At 53.0% G+C, this 17,929-nt stretch overlaps 1 protein-coding gene across 6 annotated transcripts in view; it reads right to left on the minus strand.

Annotated features, from left to right (window-relative positions):
* The window catches only part of HK1 (hexokinase 1), a 33,183-nt gene extending 15,282 nt beyond the window's left edge, over positions 1-17,901 (minus strand). For 3 of the 6 annotated variants that reach the window (XR_003251779.1, XM_026054892.1, XM_026054891.1), the window contains exons 1-7: positions 17,775-17,901; positions 13,409-13,571; positions 9,314-9,462; positions 4,714-4,833; positions 2,595-2,690; positions 1,312-1,411; positions 1,047-1,230 (exon numbers count right to left, since the gene is read on the minus strand). Coding sequence is in view for 5 of the 6 variants with exons in the window: in XM_026054892.1 (XP_025910677.1) it covers positions 1,047-1,230; positions 1,312-1,411; positions 2,595-2,690; positions 4,714-4,833; positions 9,314-9,462; positions 13,409-13,571; positions 17,775-17,837 (875 nt within the window). In the remaining variant the exon portion in view is untranslated. Of the gene's footprint in view, positions 1-1,046; positions 1,231-1,311; positions 1,412-2,594; positions 2,713-4,713; positions 4,834-9,313; positions 9,463-13,408; positions 13,572-14,542; positions 14,678-14,706; positions 15,091-17,774 lie in introns of those variants that run through there. The other 3 variants (XM_026054895.1, XM_026054894.1, XM_026054893.1) reach the window with 3 other exon arrangements.
* Between the last annotated feature and the right edge of the window lie 28 nt (positions 17,902-17,929).

Genomic DNA, 17,929 nt, shown 5'->3' on the forward strand with positions numbered 1-17,929 from the left:
GAGCTACTTGTCCCATCCTCAGTGAGCAGCATATCCCCTTCCTTTCTGCAGATACCCTTGAGCTACATGAGGGCTGTCACCGCGTTTGTCCTCCACCTCGGACTACCCCAGCTCCTCCTGGGTCTTCCCTGGGGTCGCGCGTGCTGGGCCTGCCTTCCTCCACCGGCTTTGAACCCACCGCCGCGCTCTGGGACCTGGCTCTGCAAAGAGATGGCTCCCCCAGCCCAGCGCTTCAAAACACCGCTGATGAGCCCCTCTGACCTTCAGCTCTGGTCTCCCTCAGCTCCCCCAACACTGCCAGGCAAGGCAAAAGGGGGGAAAAAACAAAACAAAACAAAAAAAATGACAAGGCACCGGTGGGATCAGAAATGCTACGGACATCCGAGCTGTGGCTGGACTGAGCGAGGGCTCGAGACCTGCTTGAAAAGCAGGAGCAGGATGGGGCTAGAGCTGACGGGAAATAAATGGGGAGAGCGTGGAAACAAATCACGACTCTGAAGACAAGGTGCATCTGAATTACTGAATAAATCAAATGCAAATTTGAGACGAGATCTGAGATAACACAGGCAGCCTGGGACGCTAATAGGCCCTTGCAAGGTAGCCGCTCTGCCTCAGAGTTTGCTCCCCCACTCTGTTCAGCGCAATAATTAAGATAACAAGCAAGCCTGAGTTAATTTTAATCACCTGGCTCAGGCCAGAACCACAGCGATAAGCTGTGAACCAGAGCCGACAAAGTAAATACCCATAGCCCTAACAGGGACATTTATAACCCTGATCAGATCCCGCACTTCCCRGGGAGGGTGCCCTCCGCTCCAGCGGCTGCTAACGGTGCAATTCCGAAGCAAAGAGCAAACTCTTCAGGGTTCAGGAGAGCCCCTGTCCTCTTCCCAGCCACCCGCCCACCAGGAAGGAGCTCCGGGTGGTCCTCAGCCACCGCTCCAGGCTGCACGGGGCCCCTCTGGCCCTCCTGAGAGGGAGTAACTTCGCCTGGATCACACCACCCGTCAGCAGAAGCCAGAAAGCTCGTGAACAAAAGCCTCACTTACAGCTGCTTTCCAGGATTGAGGGAGCCGCGGTCGATCTCGCGGTCGAACTCGGTCCTGATGTCCTCCAGCGAGCCGTCGTCCCCGAAGGCCCCCCACTCCGTGTTAATGCACATCCTCCCCTCGTCGCCTTCCACCAGGTCGATGTGCCTCATCTCCTCCATGTAGCAGGCATTGGTGCCCGTGCCTTTAGGGAAAGGACGTCAGGGAACGAGCCGCTCAAAGCAGCAAGCCGCGCGCACGCTGCTGCAGCAGCAGTGTGTGTTACCAATGATCAGGCCAACTTCACAACGCTGGTCGTCAAAGCCGCAGGTCATCATGGTCCCGACGGTGTCGTTCACCACTGCCATGATATCCGCGTCGTAGTCCTGACGGGGGAACACAGCATTACCTGTACCATACGGCTTCTCCGGAAAACACCACTTGTGGTTATCACCAGCCCTGCTTATACCCACCAATTTCCCCAGTTAAGGGCAGATAAACCATATGTCTAAACATGACAGCTGCATTTTTTTTAAACATCATCTGCTCTGTCTGTCAATCCTTATCCCATATCCAAGAACACAGAGAGAGCAGATTAACGCACCAGGCAAACCATGAGCAGCAGCAGCAGCAGAGCAGCCTGCAGAGAGCAAAGACCCTGCTGTCAGGTAAACACCCTTACAACAGGAAAGAAAAGGAAAAGGTGCACACGTGAGAGAGGGAGGAACTGTGCAATTAAAAGATCATGATACAGTTTTTTGAGGAGTCAGTCTAGATAATATTCCCAAGGTGCCTATTTCTCTTGGAATTCACTTAAAACATCTAGGATGCTTATTTCAAGCAAAGATTTCAATAGAAGCATGTAAGCAAATAATGCTAGACTATCAGAGCGATATGCAACCATTCCCTTCCAGGCGCTCTGGTGCGTTACTCTCCCTGCTCCCAAGTCTGACGCAGTAACGGACTACAGTAACGCTGTTTGGTGACGGTCAAACTCAGACTTGCTTAAGAGTCCACTGCTGCCCAGAGCAAAAACTGCCCCGGATGCGATGGATCTGGATTTTGAGTCGTCAACATATCGCCTGGCTGCAAGAGTCGCACGAGCCCAGATTGGTCTCGTCTAACGCTAGGTGCCTTGGTACTTGTCTAAATCAGCAACCAAGTCACCCCTATAAAGTCAGCGTTGAGGAACCTCAGGGGGGCAACACTGAGCTTGAAACCCCCCCCCGAAGCCGCAACTTGCCCGCACCAAGCTGGGCAAGACCAACCCCAACCATGATGTGCAGCTTCTTGGGAGCAGGTGCCACCAAAAGCACAGCAATTTCTCAGGTTTTGGAGGGTGATAAAATCGCTGAAGATTGCCAGCGAGGTGCCACAACGTCGCCGCTCCCGCTGCCCATCAGGAAAGGGGATGGCGGGAGCGCGGGATGCCGGCCCCAAAACGCACGTCTCCAGGCGGGACGGCAGACCACACCGTCGCTGGGATCAGCGCAGAAACGGGGCTCTGCGACCGAGCAGCACGCCAGCTTGCCTGGACGCAGAACGAGACGCGAAGAAAGCGCGGCTTACCCCCCGTTTCTTGATGGCCCTGTTGAGCAGCTTCACGACGTCGGCTCCCTCCACGCCGCTCGCTTTGAAGCGCTTCGTCCAGGTGATCAGGACGCCCTGAGGGAAGAGCAGAGCCACGCTGACCACGGGGCCGGCGCGAGCCGAGACGCAGCCGTGACTTTATTCTTCTTTGAAAACAAGACATTTGTACTTCAAACGCATCCTCAGGTCTCTCTTCTGACATGACCTACCAACCCAACCTGGGACAACTGATGGTCTTTGACCCTCATCAACAGTCGCTGGAGAGATGGGAAACGTTTTCCCCTCTCCCTTGCTAGGAAGCGTTTTGTTCACATTTATCTCTTCAGCCTGCTCTTCTTCCTCTTACTCCTCAACAGTTTTTCTCGGAAAACCATTTAATCCTTTGGGGCCACAGAAATTGGCTGCTCTCAGAGAAAGACTAAAGGGAAGGGACGGGGCGTCTGCAGGAGCGGGAGGCAGCTGGGCACGATCGCCGGGGCCTGTTTCACCGTGGGACGGCGCCCACAGGTTAAGGCAAACACTAGAAGTGTAGCACGGGTTAAAATCCTTAAATATACACATGCGTGCGTATACGTGTGCAAAAAGCGAACTGCCAGCACTCGCTGTAAATTGAACATATGAGTGACTATGTACATACCTAGAAAATCATGACATGTTACGGTTAGACACAAATCTAGGGCTAGAAGTCACTTTTATACTGACAAGGATGAATAAGAAACGACCAAAATTAAAAATTAAATTAAGATGAAGCTAAGCAAAACACAGGTATAAAATGATAGGTTACAGTTTAAAAAAAAAAAAAAAAAAAGTGGCATGCAGCATGGATCAAATTTAAAAAAAAAGTCCCGATATTGAATTCCCTGTCTGCAAACTGTCTTAAAGAGATTGAAGATCCCCCCGGGAGCAGAGGCAAGCCAGGAACGAATCCAGCCCGCAAACCCATTTTCCAGCCTCCAAAAGTACCTTCTTTTTTCATTAAGGGACACTCTCCCTCGTCTCTTATCRTACCCCTCCTCTGACGCTCAGCTCCGCGTCTCTGACGTCCCCAGCCGCCCCCGGAGCGCGCGGTCAYGGCTGCGTCTCCGTGTGCTTCGGCACCCGGGCCCGGGCACGAGCACCCCGCACGCACCCGCACAGCTTTGCTTGAGGGCGACCCGGCTTCGCACCCGCTCTCCCCGCACGGCTCTGCTGCGGCCGGGAGCCTTCGCCGAGCCGCGCCGAAGCCGACCAGGCATTTACCAACCACTTACTCTCCGTTTTTCACCGCATTCGAGCCCTGCGTTGGTGTTTCGGCTCTTGGCCTCGCTCAAGTGGCGTGAAATGCAACAAAAATAATGCATATTTTTGCAAATAATGCAAAAATAACGGCCTCGCCTGACCTTTCTCAGCACCAGCCTTCGTGGCGCGGGGGCACCAGCCCGCCTACAGCACTGCAAGCTAAAAGAGCAGGTCGCGCTTTCCGCCGTGCAACCTCGCCGCGCTCCGCACGGATGCAACCGCTCGGTCCCGGCGCTAATTTGGCGCCCGGTTGCCACGGCAATGCTGTACGAGGCGGCTGCTGAGCCGCACGCTACAGCGAGGCACAGGGGGGGAATATCGTAGTGCGGGAATTGCACCCGGAGCAACGTCACTCGGGTATTTCCAGCCCGTTTTGCAGGATCTCCCTTGCAGGCGACCGCCGGCTCCCCGAGGCGCCGAGCGCCCAGCCCACGGCGGTGCTCAGCACCGCTCCTCGGAGGGCCGACCCCAACCTGCGTCGGCTTCTGCGCCCAGCGAGCGCAACAAAACCTGAGCAAACGCCGCCGGGCCGCATCTCTTCCGCTTGCGGCCTGCCGGGAGAGGTGAAAAAGGCTCTGTAACAGCCAGGCAAAGTTGCTGCCGTGTTTGCGCCGCAAACCGTAACGCTGAGGATCTCGTGCGGAGCCAGCACGAGGCCACGCTCCATGCTTCACCGTCACCTCTTAATCAGCTCTTCCAGTGAGCTATACCACTCACTTATTCCCAGAAATGATGCCTTTCTGGGATACTGCTTTCATAGCCGTGGCTTAATACCACGGTAGCTCTTTTGCACATTAAGAAAATCGGGACATGTTCTTACCTCATCCAGCTTGGATTGCCGGCACGGGAAAGAAAACGTAAACCCGACTGGTAATTTCTTGTCTTTKATCTGTTGTTTCTCCATGAAGTCTCCCAGGCATTCAGCGACATGATCAAAAAGCTATAAAAAGGGGAAAACATAGAACAGCCATGAATCGAGATATAGCTTAGGGCAGAGAGTATTTCAAACCGAGTATGAAAACTGTGCTGGGTGGGGGAAGCAGGGAACGTATCTGCTCCAAGTTTTTTTAAGACATGTAAGTGACAGAACTCTGAGGCAGCGAATATTAACACCTTAGTAATTAATAAGTTACCAAATCAGTTGTTCTTTAATGCATCTAATTCTGCATGGCATCTTCTACACCGATATAAAAATGCTTTTCCTGGAACAAGAGGCACGTGACTCTCCTGCCTGCCATAATCCTTCTACCTAACGCTGGAGGAGAACAAAATATTCTTTTAACCTTTCGTTAACAGGACGATGCATCTTAGAAGAGTACATGGGACTGAATCCCATGCGAGGCTAAGCACTTTTACAGAGATGCAGCAGAGATCAACATCTGCTGAACGCAGGCATTGCTGAGACCAGCAAAGTCAACACCGCGCAGGACCAACCCAAAACACGTCTAAATCAACATCTCCATTGCCTTCCCGGTCCCGCGCCTGTCTGCGCGGCTCCTGCCGCTGCTGGGCCGGTTTTCCAGCAGCAGGATTTGCACGTGCGGGTGAGTGCAAGAGGCGGGCAGAGAYGCGGGGAGGTCTCCCGCTCGCAGCTATTCGGAAAGGCCCTCGGCTGGATTGCAACGCCCGAAGCCGCTCACAAGGCAGAGATGAAGCCCTGTCCATCAAAACAGCGCAAATACACACAGGTAGGCACCAGGACCAAAAAGCCACACGTGCCTTGAACTGACCAACACTGCAAATGGATGTTGAACCGATTAACGAGCCTCCTCTTGCCCCAGAAGATAACTTCACGTTTTAGCTCCCTGAAGCAAAATCCAGCTGCAGCTTTGGTGGGCAGAAGCTGGGAAAACTGCCCAGAGCAGTGGGGACGACTGGAAGGGAGCGCGCACAGGTATCCGTCCCGGCTGCTGGCTGCAGCGAGCTCTCCCAGCTTTATTCAGAAGGATTCACACAATCTCAGAGAGACAGAAAAGCACTACAGACAGACTGCAGCAATCCTGAGCCTGAAAAGGAATATTGTGCTGTCTGAAGCAGGCCGAGAAGTGGCATGTGCAGCATTAACGTTTAACAGAACACAGTTCAACCCATTCCTAAAACGAGCTCAAATTTGATTAAGCACAATTACAGTGGTTTCCCAGGGGAAACACTGCCATTCATTGTTCCGGGCAAATCGGGGGCATTTAACTGAGCAGACACAGCAAAAAAGACTGGGAAAAGAATACACACTGCACTTCTGTAATACTGTTTTCAGCTGTCCAGATGAGGGGGAGAGAAAGAGGAGTTACCAAAAGGAGAATTTTAGTTAAGCAACAAAATACAACAGTTCCTGCAAGAGGAGCACAGCAGCAACAGGATTATACGTTTCTGGCAAGTTTTCCATCTTGCTAAACCCTCGGTCCTACTAAACTTGCAGCTGCCACCAGGACTACAGATGTTAACTGAGGGCCAACTGCAGCCCACGCAGGAAGCAGAAGTTTTGCAACAAAACCCCTCCCTTGCACCACGAGCCCCCGGCGCAGAGGGGTCTCACGCGATCCCTCGAGAGCCTCCTCCGCGGACGAACGCCCCAGCGGGCCGGCAGCGACACGCCACAGCTCATTGGGTGCGCGGAGAGCGCCCCGCGGTCAGCACGGCGCGTGCATGCACACCCCGCCGCCGCGGCGCGCACGGGCAGAGCGAGTTAACCATTAGCCACGTTCGTGGCATGACAKCAGCAGCGCCTACTCCGTACTGCATAACCTTGCTGAACCTTTCTTTTTTTTCTTTTTTTCCTTTTTTTTTTTTAATAAAGCACAGTAAGAAGACATTGCTCAAAAGGAGAGAAGAAAGAGAGGTGCATTTATTGATTTTGCTACCATCAGTTTTAGCCAGCTCCTAAGGAGACTCAAGAAAGCATCTATACATGCACTGCCCATAATACCACCCAAACCTCACATCTGCGAGGACAGGAGAGGCGACGCTCTGCGGTTCCTGCGGATTTCATTAAAACAGTGCAGGCAGATGGAGGAGAAACCCAAATCGCTGCCCACTCCCGGGCATCGTGTGCGGTGGGCAATGGCGTGAGCAGAACACAAAAAGCAACACGTAAATCGAGCCTTAAACGCACTGCCGTTCTCCGAGTTGGTGAGGAAGACTTCTTACTAAGTTTAGACTCACTRTGATACTGCTGAAGTCAATAGGAGTTTTGCCCTTGACTTCAGCTRGGAATGGCAGAAGTCTGCTCATGCCCAACAGGTGGACAAAAATAGAACTTTGAATGCAGTAGAGTAGAAAATAACAAAATGAACTGTGCCAGTGAGGCATGAAGCCATAAATCACGATCCCTCCAATAAGCTGATTATGTCTTGGGATTTTAAGCGTGTAACTCACCGAAGTTAATGACACAGCTTGCTGAAAAGCACATTAGTAACCTACACCACGCAGGAGGTTTGCTGCAAGTATTGCACTAATCTGGCTCGCAGCTTCAGGAGACCCTGAATCGGGAATGTCGGAGTCCTCAGGACCAAACCACCACCTGCTCAGGTGCCTCCCGGCATCCATCACGCTTSCCTGCGAGGTCTCACGGCACAGGGAACAGCTCAGCTGTGGTTAGGTTCTGTCATGGGACATCTCAGGACCTGGATCTAATCCTGACGATCCTCCCAGTCTTTTCCAGGTACTTAAATACTGGAAATGATCTAGGCTGCATCTCCACCAGGGTGACCTAAGCTACGTCTCTTCTCCCCAGGGTAAGCGGAAGCCGCCCTTGCTTGCCTCTTCTCTAGTCTAAAAGCCGTGACAAAGCCGATCAGTCTGAGCTCCGTGCTACTGGTTCTCAGCAGCCAAATTGCCTTTGGATATTTAAAAAGTAAAATATTATCAAGACAAAGCACACTGATCCATCTAGGCACAGAGTCAGCGCAAGACAGGACGGAGATGCGATGTCTCCTTCAGGCTCCCTCCCCTGCTTCTTCCGCTTGCCTTCATCCCAAACCTGCCTCCTCACCGCCCGCCGTCTGGGCTGCTCGTTCGAACCGGCGTCATGAGCTCGATCCCGGGGATGGGGGGCCCCCAAACCTTTCCCCTTCTTCAGTCAGGGGCTGCTCCGCGAGTTTCCCAAAGCCAGAGCAGCGGTAGGATGGCTCAGCTACACAACGGCACGGGGCGCCTCAAGGCTGGGCAGCCTTGGAGAAGCCGGAGGCAGAAACGCCAGGATGAGGCCGCTGCCTGCTGAGGGAAGGGCAAAGGAGCGCCGGGCAGAGCTGGTGGTGCCGAGCTGGGCATACTTATTTGTGGGAATACTTATTTCCCTACCTCCACCTGCAACAGGCGGCTCGGCTCAGCTCAGCTCCCCTCCGAAACCTCGCCGTGGGAAAGCTGCTGCATGCCCTTTCAGCCAGATAACAAAGTAATAATATTAGGAAAAGCCTTTAAGAGGAATGTGCTTTATTATTGTAGTTCAGATACCACAAAAATTTTTATATCAATGCTACTTACGAGCAATGGTTGCCATCTGATGCATGCTACTGCATAAGAATGTAGCAGTGGTTATTACCTATAAATGTTAATGTTATTAAGGTGACTACAGAAAATATACTAAGGATAGAAATGCCCTTTACATCATTTTTTGATTTTTTTCATTCTTTTAAAACAGACCAAGTTTCCTACAGGTCTCCTCTTATATTCTTAAATAGCACCTCATTCTAAAAAAAAAAAAAAAAAGGTATAAAAACGTCCCTTCCAACAATAAAAATTACCTGTTTTGTGTTACACTGACAGAGACACATTTGTATATAAAATACTCATTGTAATCCAATTCTTAATCATAAAAAGAAAACAAATTCTTCCAAACAACCAAATCTGAAATCCAAGTAAATGGATTCAGATATTGTTTTCCACTCTTAGAACACAAGAGACTAAAAAAACATACCATTTATTCAGCAAAAATTAAGCTGAAGTTGTCCCAAAGCATCCCATCAGCTTCCTGTGATGTTTTTAATGTACTCATAATTTTTCACGAATGCTGAGCTCCTCAGACTGCCAGGATAGATACTTGCGCTGTCATCAATATTTCTGTCCATCATCTAGCACTCCCTTTGCAGAGCTGGGCTTGCTGCTTGCTCACAGAAACCAAGTTGTTTTCCTGCTCTTCATTCCTGTCTGTGGCAAGTAACTTTACTATAGGAGTATATACTTTCTTCTAACTCGGCCAAAAGTCTCCCACACAATAACAGCAGGTTTGCAGTACTCTTGAATGCTCTTTTACTAACTACTGTTGATTTAGTCTCATTATCATAGGCATAACTATTAAAATGCTAAGATCATTCTTGCATTTTTTGGTTTTTGGGGTTTTGTTTTGGGGGTTTCCCCCACCCCCTCAAATGACAGTGTAAAAACAGCTAATCTTTAGAGATGCATCCTGAAGAGATGACACTTACCCGTGTCCCACTGCCATGCATGATGTCTTCAGGCGTATTATAAATTTCACTTTCCATTTGTACCGTCTGCTTCTTCTCGTGCGACACCTTCACCCGCAGAATTCGAAAATAAGAACCACCAAGATCCAGCGCAATGAAGTCTCCTTTCTCTATGGGGAAAACAAGACATAAGCGATTAAACTTTGTACGCAACACGCATTCGGAAAACACCAAGTATATGTTAAGTATAAAGTATAGTGTATATAAGCAAGCACACGGTGCTTATAGCAAGTAATTTCTGTCTGCAGTGCATCTGTTTGAAGCGTCAGGCTAATTCCTTAAAATTTAGCACAAAGTTAGTGCAATGGCAACACTGAGCGTCGACGGTACAAGGACAACTATTAGGAGGGTTTGTCCAAAGAGAGCGGGCTGGCAGCGGACAGCTCGTATCCAGGTCTTATGACCGAGCTGGCAAAGATCTCGGGAGCGAGCTGAAAAGACGTTGAGCACAGAGAGTAGAATGAAGCTTCCCTGCGAGTTTCACACGCTGCCCAGCTATCCGCGAAGTCACGCTTTCGCTGCTGCCTGCAGAGCAAAGCAAACACGTTTCACCGGGCCGGCGAGGGCGGGCAACGGCRCTATCTCGCCTTATCAAGGAGGGAGCAAACAAAGCGAGCAATCGCCGAAGCCCGAGGAAGAGGTCGCATTTGGGGAAGCAGGGCACRCCGCGGTTATCTGCCGGTCCCAAAAGTCCCGCGAGCTTCGGGCGGCCCAAGCTGCTCTCCTTTCGCCAGGGCAAGGCGGAGGTGCTCGCCGCAGCCGGCACCGCTGCTGCRGGGTCCGACCCATCTCCCACCCCGTCCCAACCCCATCCCGCAGTGCGGCCCGGCCTCTCGTTTCTATTTGCTCTTCCTGTCAATTTAAACTACGGCTTTGGGAAGGCCATTCCCAACATCTTCACCATTTTTCCATTTCTACCTAAATTCGGTGCGGAAAGACCCTTAACGGTCCGGAAGACCATTAGCTGTTGAGTGCCATCTCAAACTTCAACTCGGCTCTCAAAGCCCTCTGACCCCACGTTGCCATCCAAAAAAAAAAAAGAAAGAAAAAAAAAAGTGCTGGGTCTGCAATTTACCCACTAGGATTTCCAGACCCAAACTTGCCTCTGAGATTATTCTGCCCACGCACAGGCCAAAACTACCTACAGTTGTCTTTAACTCCCGATGGACATTTCTTCCTCACCAGCCTGGACTCCAATGAGCCTCCAGGAGCCACAAAGAACAGCAACTTCCACGCAGAAAATGCAACAAACTTCATGACATGCAGCATGGGCCCGTAACCCTTAACATAATTCTCATGATTTTACCCCATTACGATGTAGCTCTTTCTTCTGGCTGCCTTAGACATGGGCTGATTCTCTATCGAGTCTGCCAAAATACAGACCATGCAGTGCTTCCCTATCTGTTTCCGGACAGCGTGGCTTTAAACATCATTTTGTTCCAATATGACTGCCTTTTAAAATGTGAAGCCATCCAAAAACTGTGCCTGCAGTTCCCTGTATCACGTTTTGTAAAATGAATTCAGTTCTTCGTAGCCTCCTTCACTGTGACGAGACCGGAAGAAAAATGTCTATCGCCAGTGTCTCGTTAAGCCAAATACCTGAACAAGCTTTATCATAATAGAGTATCAATTGTCCAGCGTAAGCCATTGCTTCCACTAAATAATGGAAAATCAACACTGGAGCAGATGGCCCTTTTTCAAGCCTAAATGCACCCTAGCACACACTCCAAACAAACAGTGCACTTCAGAAAGGTCTTCAAATGCGCTGACCTGTTAACACGCTGCCAGAGATTTCCAGCACGGTCAGGCTCCTCACAAGGTAACGCTTCGTGAGAGTTATCCTTTTTGGTTAAAAAGAAAAAACAGCCCTGAACTAAAGCGTAAAGTTTTCTATATGCAAAGTAACAGTCTTCTTTCAGAGTATTTCAGGAGTTAAACCCAAGTAGCAGGATTTAATCCATGCTTTATAACAAAAAGGTGCAATTAAAACTGCTACAGATAATTTAAGAAGATCCTTCAAAAGCATTTTGAGTTAACTTGAGATACTATCCTAGGCATTCTGGACAAAACCTTGCTGCTTTTTCAAATTAACTCAGAACGAAGCAAAAAAACCCTGCTAAGAACAACATCTCCAGTCTCCAATAAATACTGCTCAAAGGCTCCTTGTTATTAAAGTACAGGAGCAGAGATCTGCAGCTAAACAGCGCTATTTTTTTCTGAATAATCAGCTTTCATAATAACAACCAGACATGGAGGGGAGAGCTTACAAGGCGGAAATTAGAGACGGGCCAGGAAAAAGCCTTCGGCTTCTAGGGAGGGACGAAAGGCAGAAATCGCCTGCGCCCTTCCCGGCGGATGGGAGGGCTCGGTACCTTTTTTAGATAAATAATGGCATGTTTTTGCCCACATTTCTGACAGCTACCTAAGAAGACACTAAAACCCTGCGTATTCAGCCCACGTTTGGTGATTATCGCGTTCTCCGGCGCTCGTCCCGGTCGAAGGGCTGCTCGCTCTCATCCCGCGCTGCCGATGCCCTACCYGCAGCGCGCCCGTCCCGGTGAGCCCGCAGGCGCCGAAGCCAGACCTGCGCACCCGGGACACCACACACAAGGGCTCTGCTTCAGCAGGGGCGTATATGTGGTCTAAAGCAAACGTCTCGCCGTGCACCCATATGTGCACACGGCCGGCGRGGAGCCGGGCCAGTCACGCCGCCACTCAGGCTTCCCTGCCCGACCAGGGTAACGGGGACAGGTTTGCTCTCGTTTCCACCCAAACTGGGTGGAAGGAAAAAAAACAGGGATTCCTGAGTCAGTAAAAATGCTGGGATTTCACGCAAAAGCCCTCCCCGCGGCGGCACAGAAGGTCATCTCACCAGTGCAACGCCTGCCGGCGACACGGCTGAGTGCAGCAGCTCAATGCTGCCTGTCTCAACAGGCAGCAGATTTCAACACAACATTTCAACGTAACAGCTAAGAGCGTTAAATTAAGGGAAATTAGCATTCAAACTTGTTCTCCCTTTCTTTTTCTTTTCTTCTTTCAGAATCACATTGCAATTAAGTCAGCATTAAGGCCACATGAAGCAATGGCAGAGCAGAGCTAGCAAAGATTTCCACCTGCTAGACAGCTCAAACTGATGCTAAGCACCAGGCTCAATATTCCTTCACCCATTAATTCCTTGGTCTTAATTCAAAAGAGACTCAAAACATGTAAAAACAACTGTGTAACACAATTATAACTGGGCAATTCCTGCAAAAAGGGATTTAATCTGTCACAGGCACCAAAATACAGTTAACCAACTCATGCTGCATATGAAAAGCAAATCCAGTGTTACCGCTAAATAATAAACACAAAAATAAGGGCAATCTTGATCTCAGACACCAGTGCAACACCTTTTTGGTTTCTGAGAGCTCTTTATGGCCCTTTTATAAGGTACAGTGATCACAGAAAAACTGAATCCTGCATCCAGCCTGAAAATGCTTGGTACAGCCAAGCACCAGTAGCTTTCAAGCAATATGTTGCAGCCTCCTTGAGCTCCCAAATTTCCCCAAAGAGGGTCTGCAAGAGGTAACTACAGAAAGCAAAGCTATTGCCAGGAAGCTTAAATTCTGCATATGGGGGGTTTGCACCCTCCCGGGGGGGACAGGAAGGAGAAGAGGGGCTGAGTCAAACTGCAAAAGACTAAAAGCCACTGTATTCATTAAAACTCAAAATCCCCTCAGTGTGAATTTCCTAAGATCAAAAAAATCCCCCTGCGTGCAGGTATTGATTGCTGGCAGGCAGATCTCCACGCAAATGTATTGATCGTTGGTGGACTGATTGCTAGAAAGGGCTCTTCCGCTGCCATTAAAGCAGGTTTGACACAGGAATCGCAAAATCCTCCGGCATCTGTCGGAGCAGGTTTGCACACGGAAGGGAGGTTGCCTCTTTGAAACGTTGCCTTCGCTTGCCAGAAAGCAAACTGCTTTGTCATCCTTGGGAGTGCTTTGGCTTATTTCTAAAAGGTTTCCCACGAAGCACGTCGTGTTTAATGCTGAAAACAGACACTCAGCTCCTTACCTGATCCGTCAGGAATGGACCTCACAAACGTAGGAAGCATTTTTACCGTAGCCGTGGGATTAAAATCTCTGGAGAGGCCGTTCTTCATCTCCCTCCTGAAGCGAGCCATAATGTCTATCAGGGTCTCGTCGGAGAGCCGCATGGCGTAAAGGTATTTGTCGATCTGGAGAGGAAGACAAACAACACGGCAGAGTGAAAGCCTGCCCAGCACACGCGAGCGTGCCTATGCCGCTCTTTAACCGGAATTTAATGGGAGAATAACACACGGCCCCAGCTGGGGACTGCGACCACACRGACAAAGCGGCCAAGCTCTCGGTGCCTTGTCCTTCAACCCAACGAGAGGGAAAACCAAGTAAGGGACGGAGACGGAGGGCAGCTGGCGGCTAGTGAGCAGCACRGGGCAACAAAGGGCGTTTAAAGGATTGCAAAGGATTTGCCGCAGCGGTTTCAACGCTATCTTCCAGGCTGAGAAATGATTTCTGTGTCCCAAACCCTCTTCCCTACCCTGCTCCAAAGTCATCGCAGCCAGAGGCTCAGGGGAGGCAGAACTTAGCTGCGGGTGGGTAGCGTCTTCCTCCTCAAATTAAAAGCTGTTGACTTCTCCCTTGGGGCTTCCCAAGATGGGAACTCACCTCCCTAGAAAAAGGGGGCAGTTTTACAGTGAGTCCAATAATGCTGTTTTCCATAATATTACACGGATCTTCAGCATAAGAAAGAGCAAGAGCTGCATTGACGCTTCAAAAACGCAGCTTGGCCGCGGGGGTTCCTGCTAAAGGTGCACGTCGCACCCCTTTTATCGCAGCTCTTTCCGCCTGTTCCTGCCTCGTTTCACTGCCTGCCTTGGAAACTTGGTTCTGCAAACACCTCGGGCCGAAGCCGCCCCTTCRGGATCACTTTTGCTTGGGGGAAACACAACTTAGTGGGGCAACGGAAATAAAACCCATCCCGTGTTTTCTGTCCTTAGGGAAACGGGAAGAGCCACCTTGTTTTACGCCCTTGGCCGTTTCCGTGCCAAGACCGTCTGCGCCTCCTCTGCCGCCTTGGAAGCCGAGATAGCGCCCGTATCTCTGGGCTGACACTATATCTTAGGTGACAAATGCCATAATAAAACACTCCCATGCGAAGCGTACGTACGCAAGTGCTGCGCGCACCCAGGACTTTGAGACGGGATGCGATGAATAACGCCATCAAACCACGTCTTGAGGGAAACGCAGCCGACCGCAGCGTAACTGGGCCCTAAGCTGACCGTAAAGCCTGCGCCAGCGTCATCRCTCTCGCAGCGAGCGCTGCTGCCATACCTGGCCAGAGCCCTGCTTTCTCGCCTGCTCCGAAGACAGCATCCCGCCGACCCGGACGGCCTCCCGCAGCCACCAGGAGCTTGCCCATCCGAGGGCACCAGCCACCGCGGCCAGGTCCAACTGTCCCGGCGGATCCCTAACCCTGGGGGACGGGAGGGAGCGAGCAAAGCCGAACCGCCCGGCCGTTGCCGGAGCCTGCCGTGTGGGGCAGGGACGAGCCCGTCCTCGCGCTCAGGGAAAACGGGGCGGGAAGGGCTCCCTTTGCTCACCAAACCCGGCACGCTTGCAGGAAGGGGCTGGTGTCCCCCACGCGCACACCGCCTGACGGGGAGGCCCTCCGCACCACCGCGGCCGGGACGAACCTGGCTTGGAAACAAAAATCACACCCATGTGTGCTACAGTTTCCAAAAAAACAGGTTTTTTCCCTCCCAGGCAGGAAGAGGGTTAGTCACGCTGGTGGCACAGCCCCGCTCCTGCCTTCGGAGGCTGCTGGCCGGCTACGGCAGCGGCCGGGCGGGAAAGTCACTGCCGACGCCGGCCCTCAGACGGACGCAGCCACCGCGTCCAAATCCCAAAAACGGGAGCAGCCTCGTAAGCGCCTGGTGAAACACGTGGCGCTACGGGCCGCCCCCAAAAGCCCGGCCGGTTCCCGCAGGCACCGACGGCGGACGGCGGTACCCAGGGACGGAGCACTCCTGTAACAGCCTCGGGAATCGTTAGCGTCCGTTTTGCCGACTGGGGCTTCGCAGGAAAATCGTTGGATACGCAAACGTCTTTCTGTGGAGCCGACCAGCTCCAGGATCCTCGAGGCACAAGGCGGATTCGCCAGGAGCCACAACATGTTAAAACAAGTAGCTTCGGCCTCACGAAACTGTTTGCGCCCGCTTATACACCACCACAATTTATCAGACTGGTTCCTAAAATGCCACTATAGCGGCCGGTCAGCAGCGCGCTTTTATTTGCCGTAACGGGTCCTACATTTTTTCGTCCCGTTCCACCAAATTCTTTTCAAGGTTAACTTAAATACCAGGCTGGATTATGACATTTTTCCTTTAGTTAAGTAACGCAAGGGCGAGGTATCGTTCCTCCGAGAGGCAGAAAGCGGGCAGCACCTGGAGGCTCCCTCCCTCCCTCCCTCCGGCGGGGCGGCCGCTGCAGGCCCCAACCCGCCGGAAAGGCGGCTGGCRCCACGGAGCAGAGCCGCCGGGGCGTCCGCGCGGCCCTCCRCGCCGCTGGCTGCCTTTTGCGCAGCTTCGCAGGCAAAAGCCGCCTCGGAGAGGCCGCGGGCCCCCGGGTGAGCACGTATGTTCGCCCGGCCTCCTCCCTCCCTCCCTCGCGCCAGGGCTCGTCTCCACAAATGCTCCAGAAACTGCAAAATAGCAGGGGGTAAAAAACAAAACAAAAAACAAAAAAGGAGGGGAGCAGGGCAAGACTCTCACGCCTAAGGGATTGCCTAAAACCCAGCAAAACCAACATGGAAGCAGCACTGTTTTTCAGAGCAAGGGTATCCCGAGGGCCGAAAACCCCCCCGCCCGGCTGCAGCCCCCGGGAAAGCTCGGCCCGGCGGTGCTCTTAACCCTTTCCCATCCCCCTGCGACCCGCAGCAGCATCCTCAAGGTGACCCGCCACCCGCAGCGCCGAAAACGCCGAGCGGGCCGCCGCTGAGGGCGGCGATGCCGCGAGACGAGGGGGGAGCCGCCGCGGCCTGCAGCCCCCGGCACGTAGCCGCAGCAGCAGCAGCGAGTATTTCTTTTCCGGAAGCGGCGAGCAGAGGGAGGGCCCCGCCAAGAAGCCATGCATGCACGTATGCCAGCGAGCGGCGCGCCAGGATGGAGCAGAGCCCCCGGCCCCGCGGGGACCATGGAGGGCAGCGCCCTCCCAGCGTCCTCCCTGAAGGGCGGCCGAGCGGGGGGACTCGGCTGCCGTTCCCCCCAAAAAACGCAAGCTGGAAGGAGACGCCTCACGGCCTCCGAAACCAGCAGGTCTGCATTTTAAACAGGATTTATTTTTCTTTTCCCTCCCAACCACGCCAGACGGATGCATAAGGCAGCTTCAGCAGCTCCCTAGCCAAAACGCTTCCCGTGCAATCGGACAGCAGCAGCCGTGCRGTACCTTCAACAAACACCGCCAGGATGCCACAGGGTCCCCCCCCCCGCCCCGAGCCTCTGGGGCGCAGCCTTCCCGCCCGCTCCCCGGCCAGCGGCACCCTCGCGCTTATCTTGGGTTTCTAAATATACGCGGCGCGGCAGAGGAGGCCTGGCGCAGGCAGCGCAGGGCAAAACGAATTGTGCGGGGAGAAGGCAGGGCCCCGCTGGCTGCCGAAACGCAGGAGGCCCCAAGCGTGGAAGGAGCCTGGGAAAAGCGAGGCGCCGTGCCGGGGCCCGCGGGGCGAGGAAGAGGGGCTGGCGCCGGGGCCGGCCTCCCCACGTCCCCTGCTAACGCCGCGGCCGAAACTCCTCCGAGTTCRGCAGCCTTTGCGATGGTTTGTCCCCGTCGGGGCCCAAAAGGGGGAGAGGGGGCCACGCTCCCCACTGCCCTGTGCACAGCTCCCGCGGCGCTGCGCCCATCACGCACCAGCAGCCTCCTACAGCAGGAAAAAATAATAGTAATATATAAAAAAAAAGAAAAAAAATCTGCCTTTTAAGCACGGCTCGCAACTGCTTCCCGTAAATCGAGCAGCTGCAGCGCGGCGCAGCGCGAACGCTGTTTGCGAGCGATGTCCTTCGCTGTGCTCAGGCCGGCGCCGGGGCGAGGGATGCCCGCAGGAGCAGCCGGGCCCCGGGAGCCCCTCTCCGCAGGGCACGAAATCCYCCTCCTCCTCCTCCTCCCCCGCGAACGCCCCTCCCGCTTCACAAAAAAGAATTAAAAACGCATTAAAAAACAAAACCAGAAGGAGGCATTTCTGCGGCCCTTCCCCAAGGGCCGGGCGCGCAAGGCCCGGCGCGGATGCCCGAGCGCCGCTTCGCTCCCCRCAGGGAGAGGCCTGGGGCCGGCGCGCAGGGAAAAAGCGGAAAAAWWWTTTWAAAAAAAATTAAAAAAATTAAAGATGTTAATAACTGGGGCCCTACCTTTTTGGCCTGGTCCTCCTTGAGCTCGGTGAAGTAGTAGGCCAGGAGCTGGGCGGCGATCATGCTGCCGGCTGCGGCGGGGCGCACGCAGGGATGCGGCGGGATGGGGCAGGACGGGAGGGGACGGGACGGGATGGGATGGGATGGGACGGGAC

This window comes from Apteryx rowi, unplaced genomic scaffold, assembly GCF_003343035.1.
Source record: "Apteryx rowi isolate R43461 unplaced genomic scaffold, aptRow1 scaffold_974, whole genome shotgun sequence".
Taxonomy (NCBI): Eukaryota; Metazoa; Chordata; class Aves; order Apterygiformes; family Apterygidae; genus Apteryx; species Apteryx rowi.